The following is a 22,235-nucleotide window of genomic DNA, read 5'->3' as shown; positions in this document are numbered from 1 at the left end:
ATAACGTGTACACAGTATGTAACCTCCTTTTATCTCAGAAGCTTCAATTCTAAAATGGAAACATAATAGTACCTGTGACATTTCAGGTGTAATGAGGTTTTAGTAAAGAGATACACACCTGAGCATGCATACACGTATACACACACACGTACACACAGTTTGGCTAGACTATGAACCCACGTTCAGATGTTCACACCCATGCAAGCACGCCACGGTCCTCAGGGCCACGTCGCCGATTCTACAAAGCGGATCCTCACACACAGGCCTAAGGCCTCGGAAGGGAAGAGCTCCGCACACCCTTTCTCAGAACTCCCTGGTACAGGACCATCGGGGACTCGCCCTCTCCCCGCCAGGACCAGCGCAGAACACGCCCTCAACCTCAGGTCCGGGGCCCCAGCAGTTCAGTGATCTGCGCCTGCGCACGCCCGGGCCGCGCGGCCGTTCCCAGAAGTCTCCGGGGCTCGGGCGGGGGGCGGACCGCTTTACTTCGGGACTTTTAATGACCCTGCTCTCCGGCTCCCACAGTCGGTGTGGTAACTTGGACACGGGGCTCCTTTGCATGTCCCTTGTTGCGTGCCGCGCGTGAGCGGCCCCGTCTGAGGAAGAAGTCGGCGTGAGTCGCGACGGAAAAGGCTGTGCAGACGTAGCGTAGAGCCCACGTGGACGGGGAGCGGCGGTGAGAGTGGGATCGCGGGAGGCGCTGTGAACACGGGAGCCGGGAGCGCGGGCTGAGTCTTCCCGGGGCTCAGGCTTGTGGGTGCTTGAGCAGCAGAGGAGGGTGCTTGTATCCCTGTGAGAAAGACGGGAAGCGAGTGTGTCTATGTGGGAGGCGGAGCTGGGGGTGCAGACTAGGGTAAGGCCAGGAGAGGTGTGTGGGTGCCCTCGTGTGACGGAGACGTAAGGATGCGTGTCCTTCGTGTGAGCTTGGGTTGTGGTGGCTCTGTGGTGAGTGTCTCTCACACACCGTGGCTCTAGTTTTGCGGCTGCTTCCTGGGACTGTCCTTCCTGGGAGTTCTCCGGGGTTCGTTTACATGTTTGAGAATGTCCGCATTCTCTGAGCCTTATAGGCAAGAACCAGCTGTGGACGCTCTTGCTTTATTGTTTATCTGTATGAGGTTACGGCAGGTGTAGCCATGGAGAGTAGAAGAGAAATGCTCAGCATGGTGGTGACTCTGATTATTCCCCTTCAGGTGTTTGTAGTTAAGCAACGAAAACGTGAAATTTATTGTGACGTGTGTTTACAAGAGACTGAGCCAGAATTCAAGTGTCCGAGAACAGGAGTTCTTAACCAGGCGTCCTTTGTATCTATGGGTGTCGAGGGAACCACAGCTCCCTGAAATTCTGTAGATAATTGCTGCATATATTTGGAAACTTTCATTCTCATGATTCAAAAGGTTTAGACCTGGTTTTATTTAGAATCAAAAAGAACAATTTTGTTATACCTTGTGACGATTTTGCACAAATCAAGAGATTTGATCAAGAGATTGATCAAGAGAATGGGAGTGGTTAAGAAAGCACATGACATCAGTGAGACAGTATTATGCAGATAATACAATTTCTGTTTATAAGAATTAGTCATTATAGGGGCGCCTGGGTGGCGCAGTTGGTTAAGCGTCCGACTTCAGCCAGGTCACGATCTCGCGGTCTGTGAGTTCGAGCCCCGCGTCAGGCTCTGGGCTGATGGCTCAGAGCCTGGAGCCTGTTTCCGATTCTGTGTCTCCCTCTCTCTCTGGCCCTCCCCCGTTCATGCTCTGTCTCTCTCTGTCCCAAAAATAAATAAACGTTGAAAAAAAAAATTAAAAAAAAAAAAAAGAATTAGTCATTATAAAGAAAGATTTAAGTAATTAAACCATCTTCATAGTTGTGGATAATAGTATTCAAGAAAATTTTAAAATAGAATTAAAATTAAAATAGAATGAAATTGAAATTAGAATTAAATTATAATTAAAATAAAATTAAATAGAATTTTGTAAAACCCTTTTGGGAAGATTGTATCCAAAATGACATTTTAATTGGTTATTCAGAGAATAATGGAAGGTATGTAGTCATATTTATTGGACAACTTCTCCGTACTCAACTTTCCTGCCTACTTTACATACATAGTCTTATTAATCTGCAAAGCCTATTTCCCTTCTGTTAATGGAAAAATCTTTATAGTGAAATATATCTGATTATATCAGTGTAGTACAGCTACAGGATATTTAAGAACAGGTAAATGGTGGTTGTTTCAATCACTTTTTTCACAGCTGGCCTCATATGTACAGATTTTTTTTAACGATGTAAATATAGCATCTGTCATAACAGTGACTTAAAATATTTTAAATACTTTCTGATATCTTTATGTCGTATTTATGATGATAGAATAAATGCAGAATTACTGCAAAAGAAATTAATGTCCTAAGAAATTTAAGAAAATAAGAATACCCTTAATCTTACTGCCTAGAAATAATCACTTTTAATATTTTGGTGTATGTGTTTCCAATTTATTATGTGTGAACATTTCTGTGTGGCTTTGTTTTGACAAAACATAATTGGTGAAACAAAAGACGCAGAGTCCTACTCTTAGTTTGAAAAACAAATCTAGCCCAATCATGGGTTTCCTTTTACCTCTGTTAGGGAGGAGGAAATGCCAGGGATCTCCTTGTTTGAATAACATTAAATTTTCACCTTTTAGATATGACAAATGTTACTGAAAATCTTGTAGCACCAAATTACTAAATAATGCATACTTTCATAATTAATAATTTAGTGCTGGACACAGTTGTGCGTGCCTATAGTCCCAGGTACTTTGGAGGCTGAGCTAGGAAGATCACTTCAGCCCAGTAGTTCTGTCCTGTAGTGCGTCATGCCCATAGGGTTTGTGCAGTAACTTCAGCATCAGTATGGTGACCTCCCAGGAGTGGGAGACCACCATGTTCCCTAAGGAGGGATGAACTGGTCCAGGTCGGAGATAGAGCAAGTCAAAATGCCTGTGCTGATCATAATAATTTAGAGATTTAAGGTTACTTACAGAGAAAATAGCACTAAATTCTAATTTAGTGTCTGGCAAGTACAAATAATATTTCCAAAGGTAGTTATTATAACAGAAAATAAAGATTGTAATATAAATCCCCCTATTATGCAGAATAAGATTCACTCATTTGTTATGATTGCATTTTATCACATTCCGATTATAGATATATATATATATAATAATATATACTCTTTATCACTCCCTAATAGCTAGAGAGAGCAAGAAAAACTCCATTCAGCATCATAAACCACACCTGTGTGTGTTTATATAGCAGCTAGGGAGTGAGGAAAGAAACATACTGTCTTTTCCTGCCTGGTAATCTCTCTGTCTCTCTTATGTTACTCATGATTTTATTAAGAAGAATTATTTTTTCTCAAAGATAGGAACTGAAATTTTTTAAAAGTAAAGAGAAAGCCCAAGAAGCACAAATTTTCTATGAGAATAACATGATGCAGCAGAACTAACTTCCATGTATAATAATGGATTAAGGGTAATATAATGACTTTGATCTTTAGTAGTGATTGATAATTACATTAGCCATCTTGTTATACTTTTTAGTGTTAATATGGATTGCTTTGTTATTCTTCAGAACAGTCATAGGTAGTAGGTAATATTCTTTTTTAAACATTTTTTTATATATATTTTTAAGTTTATTTACTTTTGAGAGAGAGAAACAGAGCATGTGCAGGAGGAGGGACAGAGAGAGAGACACACACAGAATCTGAAGCCGGCTTCAGGCCCCGAGCTGTCAGTACAGTTGGGACTCGAATGCCGGACTCGAACTGTGAGATCATGACCTGAGCCAAAGTCAGACATTTAACTGATTGAGCCACCAAGGCACCCCTGTAGTAGGTAATATTCTTAACTTTTCTTTGCTGATTTTGTAATCAACAGAGGCACTGAGGTATTATTAACTCTGACAGCTTAAAGCTCATTTTCAATTCCTAAAATCTGACAACAGAGCTTGTGTTCTTAATTTCAACAGGATATCAGCTACATTACGCAAACCTTTTAAAACCTGCCTTCTTCACTGACTTAATATTGTTTTCCATTATTTCATATGGATTATTAATGAAGCCACAGTATGTCACCATATTGCAGACCATAATATGTTTAACCTGTTGCCTTCTATGAGATAGTTATGTTTTTAATTTTTGGTTATCAAAAATTATTCTTTGATGCACCATGCCTTACATGCTGCTATAGTTATTTCCTTAAAAAATTTCCTAGAAATGGAATTTTATGGTAAAATCAGACTTTTATTAAGTCTGATATTAAGACCTAGAAATTGTAGGATTTGGGGTAATCATTGGAAAGACATAGCTGCTTCTTTTAAAATGCTTATTATCTAAAATGAGGTAAAATCTGAATAGAAATAATTGTAAGGCAGTGTGTGGTGAAGACCACTAGCTAGATTTAGGTGACCTGCCTTGTGAATTCACAGGAAGACACACCAGTCTATCTACAGCAACAGTCAGGATATAAACAAAATATACAGATTCTATGAAATATCTATGGTAATAAGTGGATTTTGTGCTATGACTTTTATAGTCACCATTTTCCTTCTAATTTTGTTAGATGCACAGTAAAACTAATAGGATATCACAAAGCAGCAGCTGTCTGGGGGATATGATGGCTTAGCTGACAGGTTTATAAACCAAATAAACCCTTCTGTCAAGAAGACCTGAAATAAAGCTGTATTGAGATCATCAATTCATACAAGAGATTACACAGAGACGGGTTCCTATATCTTCTAGACAGAACTCCCTCATGCCTGAGAAGAAACGATAACATGAGTTTAAATAGTGAGATCCAAAGGAAGCAGACAAAAGATAAGCTGTTCAGTAAAACAGTCTAAATTTAGATAACAAATTATTTTTTTTGATTTTCTTTTTGGATATCTTCCTGTTAACAAGTAAAGGAAAAATACACCTGTCTTTCAAGTTAACCTGTGGTCATTGTTACAGTAATTATGAAGTAAGCTTTAAAAAAAAAAAAAACAAGGGGTGCCTGGGTGGTTCAGTTGGTTAACCGTTCAACTTCAGATCATGATCTCCTGGTTTATGAGTTCAAGCCTTGTGTCAGGCTCTGTGCTGACAGCTCAGAGCCTGGAGCCTGCTTTGGCTTCTGTGTCTCCTTCTCTCTCTGCCCCTCCTCCCTGCTAATGTTCTGTCTCAAAAACAAACATTAAACATTTTTTAATTAAAAAATAAAAAACAAGATCAAAATAAAAAGATAAACACTGTTAAAATGTTTTATAACCTTCCAGATTTTTTAATCTACTGATTTTAATTTATCACTTTTTCTCTACACTGATTGACGTATTCATATATTTAAAAAAATAATTATATTGGCCAATCTAATTATTCTGTTTAAAAAAATTTTTTTTAATGTTCGTTTATTAATTTGAGAGATCGAGTATGCGTGGGGGTAGGGCAGAAAGAGAGGGAGACACAGAATCCGAAGCAGGCTCCAGGCCCCAAGCTGTCAGCACAGAGCCCTACGCGGGGCTTGAACTCACAAGACTGAGATCTCACAGACTGTGAGATCATGACCTGAGCTGAAGTCAGACGCTCACCTGACTAAGCCACCCAGGCACCCCAATCTAATTATTCTGGACAGTATATCTGGAATATTTTCTCATATCCTTAAATATTTTACCCAACTTCACATTTGATGTCTACTTGGTATTGTAATACAGTGATGGTTTGTCATTTATTTAACTGGTAAGATTTTCTAGACTTAGAGTACAGAACACTGACTTTCCATCTCCAGTGTCTTAACCAACTTTACCCACTTCCTAAAGAGGTTCTCATTAAGATGATATAGGGCTTAGAAGATGAGAATAGAAGGAAGAGGATCTGCTCAGAGCAAGACTGCACTGCCCACTCTTAGGTCTGCATCTGCCTCGCCAGAGTGATGCAGTGGCCAAAGAACTGCTGATAAGTGCACATCTGACTTTAATGCACATATGCTTCTGTTCTTGACTTTGTTCATCAGAGACCCCTGGGATTTGGGGAAGGAAATGACCTTGTCTATAATCCCAATCTACCCAGATTGTGTGTGTTGGAAAGTAGATTTGGAACTTGGAGTGGGAGATCCTAACATTAGTTTATGTCCTGTTGGGAACACTAAAGCAAAACTGGTCTTAAGATCTTTCTCTTTTCCCAGCTCTGGCTTTCTGGATCTGTGCTATTCTGTTAGAGGAACCCTGAAGACTGATCCACTCTTGTAGGCCTAAAACCATGGCCCATGTAAGTTGATGTTTCCTTCCTTGACCTTTTTTAGGGTCATTACATTTTCTAGAGTTTACTACCAAGAAAAGGCCTCACCAATAACCTTTTACCCATCTTTTGTTCTGGTGAAATGTGATGCTAAATTACCCAGCATCCTTTCCATGCGACCTGTTCTAAACTAACCAGTGTTCATGTTATTACTGCAGAGTTATTCAACATGTCTTAAGTGTTCATTCTTTTATCAAGGGCAGTAATGGAATAGTAAAGGAGATATGCCTTTTGAGGTACAGGTTTGTGTTATGTGAGGTTGCACGATAGTGTGGTCAAATGGAAATAATGGTTGTATTTGACCATCCATGAGAAAACTTTGAAATTTTCCAGATTTGGGATTTCCAGGTAGATAGGATAGAAATTTGGTATCAAAGGACTTAAATCTCAGTATAGAGTAAAATCTCATAATTTGTTTGAATTGGTATATGATTGTGATTTGCAAATTTGGTCATAGACCTTGGCAGGAAATCTCTAGAAATAAATATGAAGACTCTTCTGTTGTTGGATGAGACATACTAAATTTAGGTGACATCTGCATAATTCATCCTTCTTAAGTATTCTTAACTCAATGTGTTAGTTATCTATTAGCTATGTAACAAATTACCCCAACACTTAGCAGCTCAAAGCAGTAAACATTTATCTCACAGTTTCAGTGGTTCAGAAATCTGGACATGGCTTTGCTGGACTCTCCTGTCTGGATCTCTTACAAGGCTATCAAGGTGTTGGTCAGGGCTGAAGTCATCTTAAGGCTAACATTGGTGTATCTGCTCCCAAGCTCACTCAAGTGGGTTTTGACAGGATCCAGTTGCTCATGGGCTATTGCCTGGAGGCCACACTTAGTTGAGCAAGTGAGACATCCAAAGAGGGCAAGCAATATGGAATCTATCAGAAATAACATTTTGTCACTTCAGTCATATTCTATTTATTAAAAGCAAGTCACTCAGCTCAGCCCACACACGTGAAGGAGAGTACACAAGGGCATAAATACTAGATGATGATCACTGGTAACGTAAATGGAGGCTGCCTACCATACTCAGCTAAGCTAGCTGTTCAGTGACGGATGGTAGATGGCAATGAGGAAACTATATGTCATAAGTAGTAGGTGAACATAGAATCACAGAATTGGGGAAGACCTTACAAATGTAATACATCCTACCTGTATAAATGATTAAATCCAGTATGTCCCTGAATTATGTCATGTGCCAGAAAGTACATGGGTTTGTCAAAACAAGAGAGAATATTTGTGGTAAGATCTATGAAAATTTAATACTTGAGGGAATTCTTAATTTTATACAAAGTCTGTTTTCTAAAATTGAGACTTCATACTACATTTTGAAAAATATTTGATTAAATTTTCTCTAAAAAGCAAAAATTTTCTTCAACTCATGTTTACTGAGAATTTATGTGACAGATAAAAAAACATTATGCTTGTATTCACTATTTGATTTAATAGTCAATGATTATTATTTTTATCTATTCTCAAATGATTCAGATATTTAAGAATATGCCAGGAAATTTGGTCTATTCCAGCAGGCTTCTTCAAAAATATGTATATATTCTGCTTCAGTCCCCTCCTGTATTATATATTTTTAACCTACATATTTGCTATGTTGCTTTCTTTCTGCAATATAGTACTTCTCCTTCCATCTTCAAAATATTCCTCTAATCTCCCCACTAATACATGGGTTTGCCGTTTCAGAGATCTGTGACATTCGGGGATGTGGCCATACACTTCTCTCAGCAGGAGTGGGAATATCTTGACTCTGTTCAGAAGAACTTGTACCGGGATGTGATGATGGAGAACTATGATAACTTGGTCTCATTGGGTATGTTCATCAGCCTCTAGTAATTTAAGATAATTTAGAAATAGGCATTTTTTCCCACTATGACTTTCAGGGTTGCTTTTAGGAAACTAGATACATTTCTTTGTTGTTATCATTATTATTATTTTTTTTTTTTTGCAAAGAAATAAATGATTTGAGTTTTGTCAGGTTGGAAATTGTAGCTCCATTAAACATTGTTGGGGAGGAAGAATTTTCCTTTATGCTTAGCTAGTCTAAGAATTAAATTTATGTGAGACAGATTAACAGGAGAAAAAACCAGAGTTTAATTATGTGTACACAGAGTCTCAAAAATGAAACTGAGACTTGAAGAAATGATGAAAGTAGTCAATTTTTACACTTTTTAGAGAAAGAGACGACAAACCTGTGAAGAATTGACAGGACAAAGAAAACTTATGTTCAGAGTTTCAATTAGTAAGGAATTCTAAACTGAATTTGGGCTGGGGTAGTAAATTAGTAAAAAGTATTTGGTTGTCAGGGCACCTGGGTAACTCAGTGGGTTAAGCTTCTGACTTCAGCTCAGGTCATGATCTCACAGTTCATAAGTTCAAGCCCCACGTCAGGCTCTGTGCTGTACAGAGCCTGCTTCAGATATTCTCTCCCTCTGTCTCTCTCTCTCTGCCCCTCTGCTGCTCGTACTCTCTTTCTCTCAAAAATAAATAAATATTAAAAAAAAAAAAGTAACAAGGGTTGTTAATAATAGCCTTGTCAGGTCTGAATTCCCTATATCTGTTATAAGGATGTCTTTTTATCTTCTGATACAGAGAGGGTACCTTCCATTAGGAGATTTATTTCTTGCTTTCTGGAGACTAAGTATGGATCATAGTGTTATTTTTGCATTTAACTTTTTTTTTTTTTGTAGACTCCATACCCAGTGTGGGACTTGAATTCATCCCTGAGATTAAGAGTCACATGCTCTAACTGAGCCAGCTAGGCGCCCCTACATTTACCCTTTTTAAAATTTTATTATTATTTTATTTTTGAGACTGAGAGCATGCATGCAAGCAGGAGAGAGGGCAGAGGGAGAAAGTGGGGGGGAGGGAGGGAGAGAGAGAAACTTGAACAGGCTCCATGTTCAACCTGGAGCCTGACACATCTGCATCTCATGACCCTGGGATCATGATCTGAGCCGAAATCAAGAGTCATATGTTCAACTAGCTGCAGGAGCCTTGCATTTAACTTTTAAAATAATCAGTATGCCAAAGTAGCATGTTTCGGGATGGTCTGCCCTTGGCCCCTACAGCGTCTTCATCTTCTCTGTCCAGTGATACTCCTACCTCCTTTGCAGTGACCTCTTTTTCTTTATGAAGAGGATCTTGTTTAGAATTCTCTGGCATTTATTATTATAACCATTGTTAAATGATTCAGTTTTCCTATTTATTTATGCTCAGAATGTCTATAGAGATTACATTTTATTACCCACTTGCAGGGAAATCAGCTTGACACAGGGTCCTGAATTGCTCTCATTGCCCTAAAAGGGCCTCTACAATTTTTTTTAAGTTTATTTTATTTATTTTGAGAGAGAGAGAGAGAGAAAGTGTGAGTTGGGGAGGGGCAGAGAGAGAGAGGGAGAGAGAGAGAATCCCAAGCAGGCTCTGCACTGTCATCCCGGAACCCAACCAGGGCTTGAACCCACAAACCATGAGATCATGACTTGAGCCGAAGTCAGATGCTTAGAGTCACCCATGCACCCCAAGAGCTCTACAATCAAAATAGTGGTGCATTAGATAAATGGAATTCGTTGAAAACTGAGGCATACACACTCTATTTCATAAAAAATTCTTTCTGTTTTGTGGTTGAAAGTTGTAATCTGTGAACATTACATTTAAAATGGAAAGAATATCCTGCAGAGAGCCCTTCTTGTGTACTCTTTGAAAAACAGCAATATCGGTAAAATATTAATAGCTAACATTGTTCTTAGTATGTAATCAGCAACACTCTGAGCGTTTTACACATATGTATCAACTTGTTTGATCCTCCTGACAGCCCTATTCCCATTTTACAAGTGAGGATACTAAGGCACTGGGTTTAAGTGACTTTCCCAAGGCCAGACATAGGTGGAAGGTAGCAAAGATGGGAACTGAACTAAAGCTCCAGATTCTGTATTGTAAACTATGGTATTATGCATTCTCTCAAGAAAAAGAGGATTTATGAGTATATGTTAAAAAACAAAACAAAACTTATTATACCTGATTTCTTGTTCTTTAGTTCCTTTACCCTCTCTTCTCAAAAATCTTATTCAACATCATTTTGACCTTTAGTTTATTATTATAATTTTTTAAGCATCTCTTTTTTTTAAATACTATTTTTGAGAGAGAGCATATGTGGGGAGGGACAGTAGGAGAGGGAGACACAGAAACTGAAGCAGGCTCCAGGCTCCAAGCTGTCAGCACAGAGCCTGATGTGGGGCTGAAACCCACAAACCATGAGATCATGACTTGAGCCGAAGTTGGATGCTTAACCGACTGAGCCACCCAGGCACCGCTATTACTATAATTTTAACTAAGCAATGTTTTGTTCTATATCATGTGCATTTTTTTTCTTTGTAAGCAGAACATTCCATTTCTAAGCCAGATGTGATCACATTATTGGAGCAAAGAAAAGAGCCCTGGATGGTTGTGAGGGAGGACACAAAAAGATGGTGTACAGGTAAGTATGAGCAAGGAATATATCTGTGTAGGTAAAAGCTAAGTGGTTGAGGAGAGACCTTGGAAAACTCCATGTTGGAGAACATACTTGTGATCTAGGGAAGAAATCTATGCTCTGCATGAGCTAGCTACCCAGTGAATTTCATCTTTACCCCCTTAACCACTCCCTTTGTTACTCTTGTCATATTTCCCTCCCAATTCAGTAATGGGCACTGTCCTTCTTCCTCATACACCATTTTGTCTGTATTTTGGACTCAACTGCTCTCCAGATCCTCTTGTGCAGTTGGACTTATATATACGGCTTCACTGCCTAAAGATAAATGCATTCCTATATCTGGCTAATGAAATTCAATTTATAGTGTATTAGGGAAGACATAAAATAAACCTATAAACAAATAAGTAGGTACATAACATCACATAGTGAAATACAGTGTCAAGGAAACTAAGGACAAGACAAATTAAGGTAAGATGGTCAGGAATGCTTTTCTGAGGAGGTAGGATGTGGATGGTAAGGCCCAGGCCATTTGAGTATAAGAGGAAGAGCATTCCAAGAAGAGTAGACAAATGCAAAGGCCTGAAAGAGAATATGACTGTTGTTTGTTCATGAGCAGCAGGTAGATCAGAGTTATTGAATAGTGACTAACAAAACAAAGTCAGTATGTTATGGGGGATCATATCATGTTGTGTTGTGATTCATTAAGAAAAATTATAGTTGTTTTTAAGATTATTTCTAAAGATATGATTTGATTAAATTTTTTGTTATCTTCAATGTTCAAAAATCAAACCTTACTAATTATGAGACTTAGAAATCTAGATAAAATAAACATTAAATGATTTTCCACTTTCTCTCATTTACTTTTTATGTATTTCTTAATTTTTATTTTTTTAATATATTAAAAAACATTTTTTTTTAACATTTGTTTTTGAGAGAGAGAGAGAGCACAAGCAGGGGAGGGGCAGAGAGAGAAGGAGACACAGAATCTGAAGCAGCTCTAGGCTCTGACTCAGCACAGAGCCCGATGTGGGGCTTGAACGTGAGATCATGACCTGAGCTGAAGTCATCCCCTTAACCAGCTAAGCCACCCAGGCTCTCCTTTCTTAATTTTTTTTTTTTTTTAACGTTTATTTATTTTTGAGACAGAGAGAGACAGAGCATGAACGGGGAGGGTCAGAGAGAGAGGGAGACACAGAATGGGAAGCAGGCTCCAGGCTCTGAGCCATCAGCCCAGAGCCCGATGCGGGGCTCGAACTCACGGACCATGAGATCGTGACCTGAGCCGAAGTCGGATGCTCAACCGACGGAGCCACCCAGGCGCCCCTCTCCTTTCTTAATTTTTATTTTAAAAAGTTTTATCCTAATATTAATCTACTGGGAGTTTTTTTCTTTATAGGTTCTGAAATCATTCTGAAATCATTTTTTCTTTATCTCTGCTGTATTCCTGAGCTCTATCATTTCATTTCTCAGTTTTTCTAATTCCGATTTATGTTTTTTTCATTTCATATAACATTTTTTAAAAATCAGAATACTTAATATTGTTAAAATGGCAGGGTGCCTGGGTGGCTTAGTCGGTTAAGCATCCAACTTCAGCTCAGGTCATGATCTTATGGCTCGTGAGTTCAAGCCCCGGGTCGGCCTCTGTGCTGACGGTTCAGAGCCTGGAGCCTGCTTTAGTTTCTGTCTCCATCTCTCTCTGCCCCTCTCCTGCTTGCACTCTGTCTCTCCCTTAAAAATAAATAAACATTAAAATTTTTAAAATATATTGTTAAAATGGCATTACTACCCCAAATCCTATCAGCTTATTTGTAGAAACTGACATCCTGATCATAACATTCATGTGAATATGCAAGGGATTTAGAATAGTCAGAAAATCTTGAAAATTGAGAAAGTGGAATTCATATTTTCTAGTTTCAAAACTTATTACACACCAAAACTTACGGGATGCGTTGAAAGCAGTACTAAAAAGGAAATTTATAGCTTGCATTAGAAAGAAAATTCTTGGGGCGCCTGGGTGGCTCAGTTGGTTAGGTGTCTGACTCTGGATTTCAGTTCAGATCATGGTTCATGAGATCGAGCCCTATGTCGGGTCTATGCTGGCAGCTGCTTGGGATTCTTTCTCTTTCTCTCTGCCCCTTCCCCCCAAATAAGTAAGTAAACTTTAAAACAAACAAAAAAATTAGAAAATTCTCAAATTAAAAACCTAACTTCATACCTCAAGGAACTAGGTAAAAAAGAACGAACTAAACCCAAAGATAGCAAAAGAAAGAAAATAATAAAGAGTAGAGCAGAGGTAAACAGAGAATAGAAAAATAATAGGAAAAAATCAATGAAACCAAGAGTTGGTTCTTCAAAATAATCAACCATAGTGAGAAAATGTTAGCTAGATTGACTAAGGAGGGGACTCAACTAAAATCAGAAATGAAAGAAGGGACTATGAACAATTGTATGCCCACAAACTGGGTAACCTAAGGAAATCCTGAAGACATACAGTCTACCAATACAGAATCATGAAGAAATAGAAATCTAAACAGACTTGTACAGAGATTGAATTAGTAATCGAAAATAAACAGACATGTGAAAAGATGGTCAGTATCACTCATAATCAGGGAAATACAAATAAAACAACAACAATGAGATATCATCTCACACCTATCAGAGTGGCTAAAATTAACACAGGAAACGTGTTAGGATGTAGAGAAAGGGAAACCCTCTTACACTGTGGGAATGCAAACTGGCCCAGCCACTGTGGAAGATAGTATAGAGGTTCCTCAAAAGGTTAAAAATAGAACTATCCTAGATCCTGCAATTGAACTACTACATATTTACCCAAAGGATACAATACTAAGTCAAAGGGATACATGCACTCCAATGTTTATAGCAGCATTATCAACAATAGCCAAATTATGGAAAGAACCCAAATGTCCATTGACTGATGAATGAATAAAGATGTGGTGTACACACACGCACACACGCACGCACGCACGAGTATTACTCAGCCATAAAAAAGAATGAGGGGCACCTAGGTGGCTCAATCAATTAAGTGTCTGACTTTGGCTCAGGTCGGGTCATGATCTCATGGTTCATGAGTTTGAGCTCCGCATCAGGCTTGCTGCTGCCAGCCTGTCAGCATGGAGCCCGCTTCAGACCTTCTGTTCCCCTCTCTCTGCCCCTCCCCTGCTTGTGCTCTTTCAAAAATAAATAAACATTAAAAAAAAATCTTGCCATTTGCAGTGACATGGATGGAGCTGGAGAGTATTATGCCAAGCAAAATAAGTCAGAGAAAGACAAATACTGTATGATTTCACTCATAAGTGGAATTTAAGAAACAAAACAAACAAATGGGTGGCGTGGGAGGAAGAGAGGAAAATCAAGAAACAGAATCTTAACTATAGAAAACAAAGTGATGATTACCAGAGGGGATGTGGGGCAGGAATAAGTTAGAAAGGTGATGGGTACTAAGGAGGGCACTTGTGATGAGCACCAGGTGTTGTGTACATATGTTGAATAATTCTACATTTAAGAATAGAATACTGTATGGTAAATAACTTAAAAATTTGGAAAGAAAAAAATAACCCTGTTAAAGAATTAACACCACTTCCCCTCAAACTCTTCCAAAAATTTGAAGAGGAAGAAGAAACATTCCCAAATTTTCTCTATGAGGGTAGCATTACCCTAATATCAAAGCCAGACAAATCCAGTGCAAGAAGAGAAACCCATAGATCAATGTTCCTGATGCATATTAAGTGAGGCAAAAGTTCTCAACAAAAATACTAGCAAACTGAATGCAACAGCATATGAAAATGGAGTTTTTTTCTGGAATGCAAGGATGATGCCATATATAAAAATCAAGCATGCAATACACCACATTAACAGAATGAAGGGGGAAAAACACAGGGTTATCTCAATTGATACAGAAAAAGAATTTAACAAAATAAATTTTTCATGACAAACACTTGAGAAACCAGGAATAGAAGGAAACTACCTCACCAAAATAAAGGCCATCTGTGTTAGTCCACAGCTAACATCATACCCAGTGGTGACAGACTGAAAACCACAGGGTTTGCTGCATCCTATAAGGTTCACTATATTGTTTTCATTTCCATTTATCTTCAGATACTTTCTAATTTCCCGTGTAATTTCTTTTCTATTGCTAATTTAAGTGTGTGCTATTTCCACGTGTTTGTGTATTTTCTACTTTTCCTTCTGTTATTTGTAATTTTGTTCCTTTGTGATCAGAAAAGACACTCTCATTTCAATCTTTTAAATTTTGTTGATAGTTGATTTGGGTCTAATGTGGTGTATCTTGGAGAATGTACCACGTGTACTTGAAAAGAATGTGTATTCTGCCATTGTGTACAGAATATACACGTATGTTAGGTTCAGTTTGTTTAGAGTGTTGTTCAAGCCCTCTGTTTCCTTGTTGACTGGCCTGGTTCTTCTATTTATTATTGTAAGTAGGATATTGCTACTGTATTTTAGCAAATTAGCAAAGCAATAAAACTTAGACTATATATTCTGTCCTGTTTGTGGGCAGTAGTTTAATTCTCTGAGGCTTTGCTTACACTGGTTTTTGTCCTCATGCATGTGTGATTCAGGTTTAGGCTAAGCTTTTTCAGAATGTTTTCTTCTCTCACTTTCCAGTTTGGTAGTGTTCCTTATCATGATTCTTTTTTTCTTTTTTTAAATATTAGTTTGTTATTTTGAGAGAGAGTGAGAGTTGGGGAGGGCTAGTGAGAGGGAGACACAGAATCCTAAGCAGGCTTTAGGCTCCAAGCTGTCAGCACAGGTCCCAACGTGGGGTTCGAACCCACGGACAGCAGACCAGGAGATCAAGACCTGAGCCGAAGTTGGAACCTTAACTGACTGAGCCATCCAGGTGCTCCTGCCATGATTATTGTAGCAACAAATACGTCAGGGCTTTTACAGCCCATTTTTTTGCCCCAGTATGACTGGGCCCCTCCCTTGTGGCAAGGTTGTGATATAGAAAATAGCAAGAGGGGCACCTGGGTGGCCCAGTTGGTTGGGTGGCCAACTTCGGCTCAGGTCATGATCTCGTGATCCGTGAGTTTGAGCCCTGCGTCAGGCTCTGTGCTGACAACTCAGAGCCTGGAGCCTGCTTTGGAGTCTGTGTACCCCCAATGCCCTCTCTCTGCCCCTCCCCCACTCGTGCTCTGTCTCACTTTCTCAAAAATAAATAAATGTTAAAAAATAAAAAGAAAAAAGAAAATAGCAAGAAACTCACCCTAATGTAGTTTACTTTTTAAGGTTTTCACTCCTCTCTACAGGTCTTTTTTTTTTAATTTTTTATTTAAAAAAATTTTTTTAATGTTTATTTCTTATTGAGAGAGAGTGCGAACAGGGGAGGGACAGGGAGAGAGAGGGAGACACAGAATCTGAAGCAGGCTCCAGGCTCTGAGCTGTCAGCACAGAGCCCGATGCGGGGCTCAAACCCACAAACCACGAGATCATGACCTGAGCCGAAGTCGGACACCCAACCGACTGAGCCACCCAGGCACCCCTTTAATTTAATTTTTTTTAAGTAGGCTCCACACACAACGGGGGCTTGGACTCACAACTCTGAGATCAAGAGTAGCATGCTCTACTGAGCCACCCAGGTACCCCACTACAGTTGTCGTCTTTTGTTTACTCAAATTTACTGACTTCATGTGTTTGATTTTGTTATTTTGTCAAGCATTTTTAGTTGATTATCAGTCAGAGAGGGAAATGACTATAAGGGATTTACATCACTGTGATGGAACTAGAACTTCTTCAATTAAGGAGTTATTTAACAGTGAAATTATATTTCATTTATTTTCTCTTGTGTCATTGTGGACTCGTTGCTTTTTATATTGTTTATATTTATCACAATCATTTTTATGCTACTATTTTCACAGTGTTGGCCAGTCATACTTCTGTAAGTCGTTGACATTTTCATTTCTTTTTTGCCTAAGATTTCTAGGTTCACCTTTTTTGACCTGTTCCAAATTGTTTTCTTTATCTAACCATGCTAGATCCATATAATGGACATTATTTTTAGAAATGATAATTTAGAAGTTAAAGAATACTCATTACAACTATTTCTTTTGACAACTTTTTCTCTTCTATTGTAATTGGTCTGTTTAAGCCTTCTAGGTGATTTTTTGGTGAATTTTGATGAATTTTTCTACAAAATTATCCATTCCATTATTTCAGAAGTATTAGTGATGTATTCAAAGTATTCAAAATTTCAGTAAAATTCATTTTAGTTTTGCATTTCCCCCTTAATCATTTCTTTTTATTTTTTGTTTTTACTTCTTTTTGATTGGTTTGGCTAATGTTTACTTCTTGATTTTTAAAGCACCAGCTTTTTATTTGTTACTACTACACTTTTCTAACTCATTACGTTGTGCTCTTAATTTATTTTTTCTTTCTTTTAGTTTGCTTGTTTTCTAAGTTTTGGAATTGGTTCCTTGACTCATTTATTTCTTCCATTTTAATAGCAACAATTACTTAAATCTTTGAATTCTCTGAGTGCTCAAATTGAATGCCTAAAATTCTGGTATGTACTTATTTTCTCTATTGTACCCTTTCCGTTTTTTTATTTCCATACTTTCCCAGTTTTATTCTGGAGAGGGTACTTCCGTTTCCACATCAAATGTGTTTTGGTTTTCTGGTATTGTTACTAATTCCTGTTGTTACTTGGTTTTGGAGAGAAAGTGTTTGTATTATCTCAGAATTTGGTACATACTATACTTACAAGGATCTACTCCTGAAGCCAAGAGTACACTGTATGTTAGCTGACTTAACAATAATTAAAAAAAAAAAAAAATAAGATGGCATTTCTTGTCCCCAAGTCTCTTCCCACTCATTCAGCACATAGAAATTTTTTCAAGATACCCTTTCATATTTTTTGTTATTCTGCAGGCTATGTCTGTTCAAATATGTTTTTCACATAGTTCCTGTAACTCTTTTTCCAGATTTCTTTGCTCTATAGTTGAGTTTCACTTCTTTTCCTCAAAATACCCAACTGCTCAAAATCCATAAGACTTTTAGCAGGGTTTATACTTCATCCCTGTCTGAAAATTCATTGACAGACTTGTAGAAAAGGACCTGAGAAAAGATATGAAGGAATAAAACAGTTGGAAAATTTGTAGAATGGGTACCTAATAAGAAAAAGCTCAGTGAAAATAAGCAAACAAGAACTTTTATTATTTTATTTAAAATGAGAACAAAGAAATGCACACATGGCTGTGCATTAGAGGGAATGACCACAATATTTGTATTTTATTATTTTTTCTTAATTTTTTTAATGTTTTTATTTTATTTTTGAGAGAGAGACACGGAGCAGGGGAGGGGCAGAGAGAGACGGAGACAGAGTTTGAAGCAGGCTCCAGGCTCTGAGCTATCAGTGCAGAGCCCAACATGGGGCTTGAACTCACAGACTGCAAGATCATGACCTGAACTGAAGTCAGTCGCCCAACCGACTGAGCCGCCCAGGCGCCCCAATATTTGTATTTTAAAGGGAAAATATAGTTGGAGAAAGATCAGGTATAAATAGTTGCCATGTTTTACACACACACACACACACACACACACGGAAACTGATACTGGAGAGAATACATTAAATTATTGTAGTAACGTAATAAATGAGTTATGGAGACAGTAATAATGCAAACTGTATAGCTGATTTTGGAGAATACTCTCTAGAGTATTCATCTTTCATAGGTAATGTTTTTAATTTTTAAAGAAATTTACTATAAAATATTTATGTCCAGGAAAACAAAATGTTTTTCTCATTTCTTTTAGACTTGGAGTCAAAATATGAAATAATCAGCTGTGAAAAAGTACACGTTTATAAAAAACATTCACCTCTTACTCTACGTCAGAAAATTCATACTAGAGAGAAACCCTATGAATGTGACGAATGTGGGAAGGCCTTTAGTCGACATACAGACCTTATAGTACATCAGAGAATTCATACTGGTGAGAAACCCTATGAATGTGAGCAGTGTGGAAAGTCCTTTAATCGTGCATCCAACCTTCTGCAACATCAGAGAATTCATACTGGTGAAAAACCTTATAAATGTGAGCAATGTGGAATGACGTCTAGTCGTAGGATGGACCTTAGAGTTCATCAGAGAATTCACACTGGTGAGAAACCCTATGAATGTGAACAATGTGGGAAATCCTTTAGTCGTGCCTCACATCTTACTCAACATGGGAGAGTTCATACTGGTGAGAAAGCCTATGTATGTAATGAATGTGGGAAGGCCTTTAGTCAGGGTGGAAGACTTAGAATACATCAGAGAATTCATACTGGTGAGAAACCCTATGAATGTAAGGAATGTGGGAAGGCTTTTAATCAAGCCTCTCATCTTGTGCAACATGACAGAATTCATACTGGTGAAAAACCCTATGAGTGCCATGAGTGTGGGATGACCTTTAGTCGTGGTATAGATCTAAGAGTACATCATAGAATTCATACTGGTGAGAAACCATATGAATGTAAAGAATGTGGGAAGGCCTTTAGTCGTGCCTCAAATCTTGTTCAACATGAGAGAATTCATACTGGGGAGAAGCCCTATGAATGTAAGGAATGTGGGATGACATTTAGTCGTGCTTATCAGCTCATTCCACATCAGAGAGTGCATATTGGTATAAAACCCTATGAATGTAATGAATGTGGGAAAGCCTTTAGTCATGCTTCAGCACTTATTCAACATGAGAGAATTCATACTGGTGAGAAACCCTATAAATGTAAAGAATGTGGGAAAGCCTTTATTCATGGTGGAAGCCTAAGAATGCATCATAGAATTCATACTGGTGAGAAACCCTATGAATGTAAGGAATGTGGGAAGGCTTTTAGTCGCACCTCAAACCTTGTTAGGCATGAGAGAATTCATACAGGTGAGAAACCATATGAATGTAAGGAATGTTGGAAGGCCTTTAGTCATATTGAAAGCCTCAGAGTACATCATAGAATTCATACTGGTGAGAAGCCCCATGAATGTAAAGAGTGTGGGAAGGCTTTTAGTAGTGGCCATCAACTAATTGTACATCAGAGATTTCATACTGGTGAGAAACCCTATGAATGTAAGGAATGTGGGAAGGCTTTTAGTGTGTATGGGCGACTTACTAGACACCAGAGTATTCACAGTGGTGAGAAACCTTTTGAATGTAACACATGTGAGAAGTCCTTTAGGCTTAGGTCAAGTCTTAAAGTACATCAGAGAATTCATACTGGAGAGAAGGCTTATGAATATAAGGACTGTGGAAAGGCATATATATGCAGTAGAGAATGTATAGTACATAAGTGATTTATAATACTGAGAAACAGTGTGAATGAAAGGAATATGGGAATACTTTTAGGTATGGTTCAGTTTTTATAAGGCATTAAGCAATTTATACTGGTGAGAACTCCTTAAAATGTAAATGATGTTTGGAATTTTTGTTATGACTCAAATGTTTAGATTAATAAATTTATAATGTATTTTTATATAACAGGGAAGACTTTACTAGCATTTCTCTATTTACAGATTATCAGAATATTCATCTTGGAGGAAAATTCAGAGAATGTGGATATTCCCTTGTTTTTTATGCTTTATTTATAAAAGCTCTCCAGCCCTCATCAATTATTGTTAAATTTGAGGAAACACATACCACAGAAAACCCCTGTTGACCTAACAAAAACCATAGTGATTGTCATTTGATGCTTTACAGCCTGTATGACATTGGGCAAGATATTATCCCTGTGGGAGTCATTTATAAGTGGTGATAACAGTACTTGCATTATAGTGCTGTTTTTGAAATGTAGAAAACTTGGAAAGCTATCTTAAACATAGTCTCTATTCAGTAAGTATTAGATACTATTTTTAATATTATTTGTATTACTATTAGTGAATTATTAAGAGACCAAGTCAATATGGGTGTAATGAACTTAGAAAATCTTTATTCCTAAGTAATTACTTGTGCCTTTTTGAGTTTTAAGTATTTTTTTCTGCACAAAGTCTAGTAGAATATGAAAATCATGAGGATTTAAAACGTGAGTTTTATTGGAAGACTGACATTGATTTGTTTACATACCACCTATGGATGCTTTCATACTCCTCTGGCACAGCTGAATACCTGCAGCAGAGGCCATATGGCCGACAAAGCCTAAAATATTTACTGTCTGGTTCTTCACAAAAATTTTTGCCAGTACCTGTTTTAGAATAACATCCTTGGATTTTTGAAGAGTATGAGAAAGTTGTCTTACTGAATGGTCCCATGTTCTGGGTTTTTAAAATTATTTCTTTGTGGGTCATTTATCCTGTTCTTCTATCTCTAATCGTTCTAGTAAATTAAAAGTTAAATGAAGAGGTTTGAGTCAATGTTGTGAATGTTAAGAAACATATAATGTTGAGTTTCCCTACTTTTAATGATGCTGGATGTTAACACCTGGTTATAGTAATGACTGCTAGATCTCTCCATTGTAGAAATCCATTTTATAGTTACTCATCTGCATGGTAATATTTTATCACCTCCTTTTGCAAATTGATAATCCTCATGTATAAGTTCTGAATTAAACAGAGAATTGAAATTAGGGTCTATTCAGAAAGGAATGATAATGAAATGCTTATATGCCAGAACTTGGGGATGTTATCAGTTTTATTGTACTCATTGGAAATTTAATAAATTGCTCACGGCTTTATCCCCAGATCATACATACCCATTGTTTGCCACTTAGTAGGTATTGACAAAATTGATAAAATAATTAGATAACAATTAATTAAAAATTTGTAGAATAAAAATTTTACAAAGCTAGAAATAAAATGACTTAAATCTAAGCCAATATAAGAAAGCAATTAATAAAACTAAAATTATTAGAGCCTATTGATTATTAATCAGATAGTACTCTAACAGCTTTGGGTTTTTTCTGTGAAAAACAATACATCTAGAAGTAGAGTTTAGTGATTTAGAAATGGAACAGGAGGGGCGCCTGGGTGGCGCAGTCGGTTGAGCGTCCGACTTCAGCCAGGTCACGATCTTGCGGTCCATGAGTTCGAGCCCCGCGTCGGGCTCTGGGCTGATGGCTCAGAGCCTGGAGCCTGTTTCTGATTCTGTGTCTCCCTCTCTCTCTGCCCCTCCCCCGTTCATGCTCTGTCTTTCTCTGTCCCAAAAATAAATAAACGTTGAAAAAAAATTTTTTTTAAAAAAAGAAATGGAACAGGAATCTTGAAAAAATGTTTTTTAACTTTAAAATTTTTCTGTTAGTATGTTAACATTAGATAGGCTGTGATAAATCTGGTCAAGATAAAAATAAGAATGATTACATTATCGTATCATTAATAAGAAAGGCGATATAATCCCAAACACAGAATTTTAAATTAAAAGAAAATGCTGGGTGGCTCAGTTGCTTAAGCCTCTGACTATTGATTTTGGCTCAGATAATTGTCTCATAGTTCGTGAGTTCAAGCCCACATTGAGCTC

The 22,235-nt window shown here is 37.7% G+C and overlaps 1 protein-coding gene across 4 annotated transcripts; it reads left to right on the top strand.

The window, feature by feature from the left end:
* The first annotated feature begins 536 nt into the window (after window positions 1–536).
* LOC111556200 (zinc finger protein 420-like) lies at window positions 537–20,447 on the top strand. 4 transcript variants are annotated; one of them, XM_006941310.4, is made up of 5 exons: window positions 537–676; window positions 6,185–6,267; window positions 8,000–8,126; window positions 10,695–10,790; window positions 18,573–20,447. In XM_006941310.4, the coding sequence occupies exons 2-5, from the start codon at window positions 6,259–6,261 to the stop codon at window positions 20,081–20,083; spliced, it is 1,743 nt and encodes a 580-aa protein (XP_006941372.3). In that variant the 5' UTR covers window positions 537–676; window positions 6,185–6,258; the 3' UTR covers window positions 20,084–20,447. The 4 variants fall into 4 exon arrangements, with proteins under 4 accessions (XP_006941372.3, XP_011288156.3, XP_044901404.1 ...); XM_011289854.4 differs by having other exon boundaries at window positions 10,692–10,790; XM_045045469.1 differs by lacking the exon at window positions 537–676 and adding an exon at window positions 682–792 and having other exon boundaries at window positions 10,692–10,790.
* Window positions 20,448–22,235: the final 1,788 nt, after the last annotated feature.

This window comes from Felis catus, chromosome E2, assembly GCF_018350175.1.
Source record: "Felis catus isolate Fca126 chromosome E2, F.catus_Fca126_mat1.0, whole genome shotgun sequence".
In the NCBI taxonomy this organism is placed as follows: Eukaryota; Metazoa; Chordata; class Mammalia; order Carnivora; family Felidae; genus Felis; species Felis catus.
Note: the sequence above shows the minus strand (reverse complement) of the source record. Positions and strands in the feature narration are given on the sequence as shown.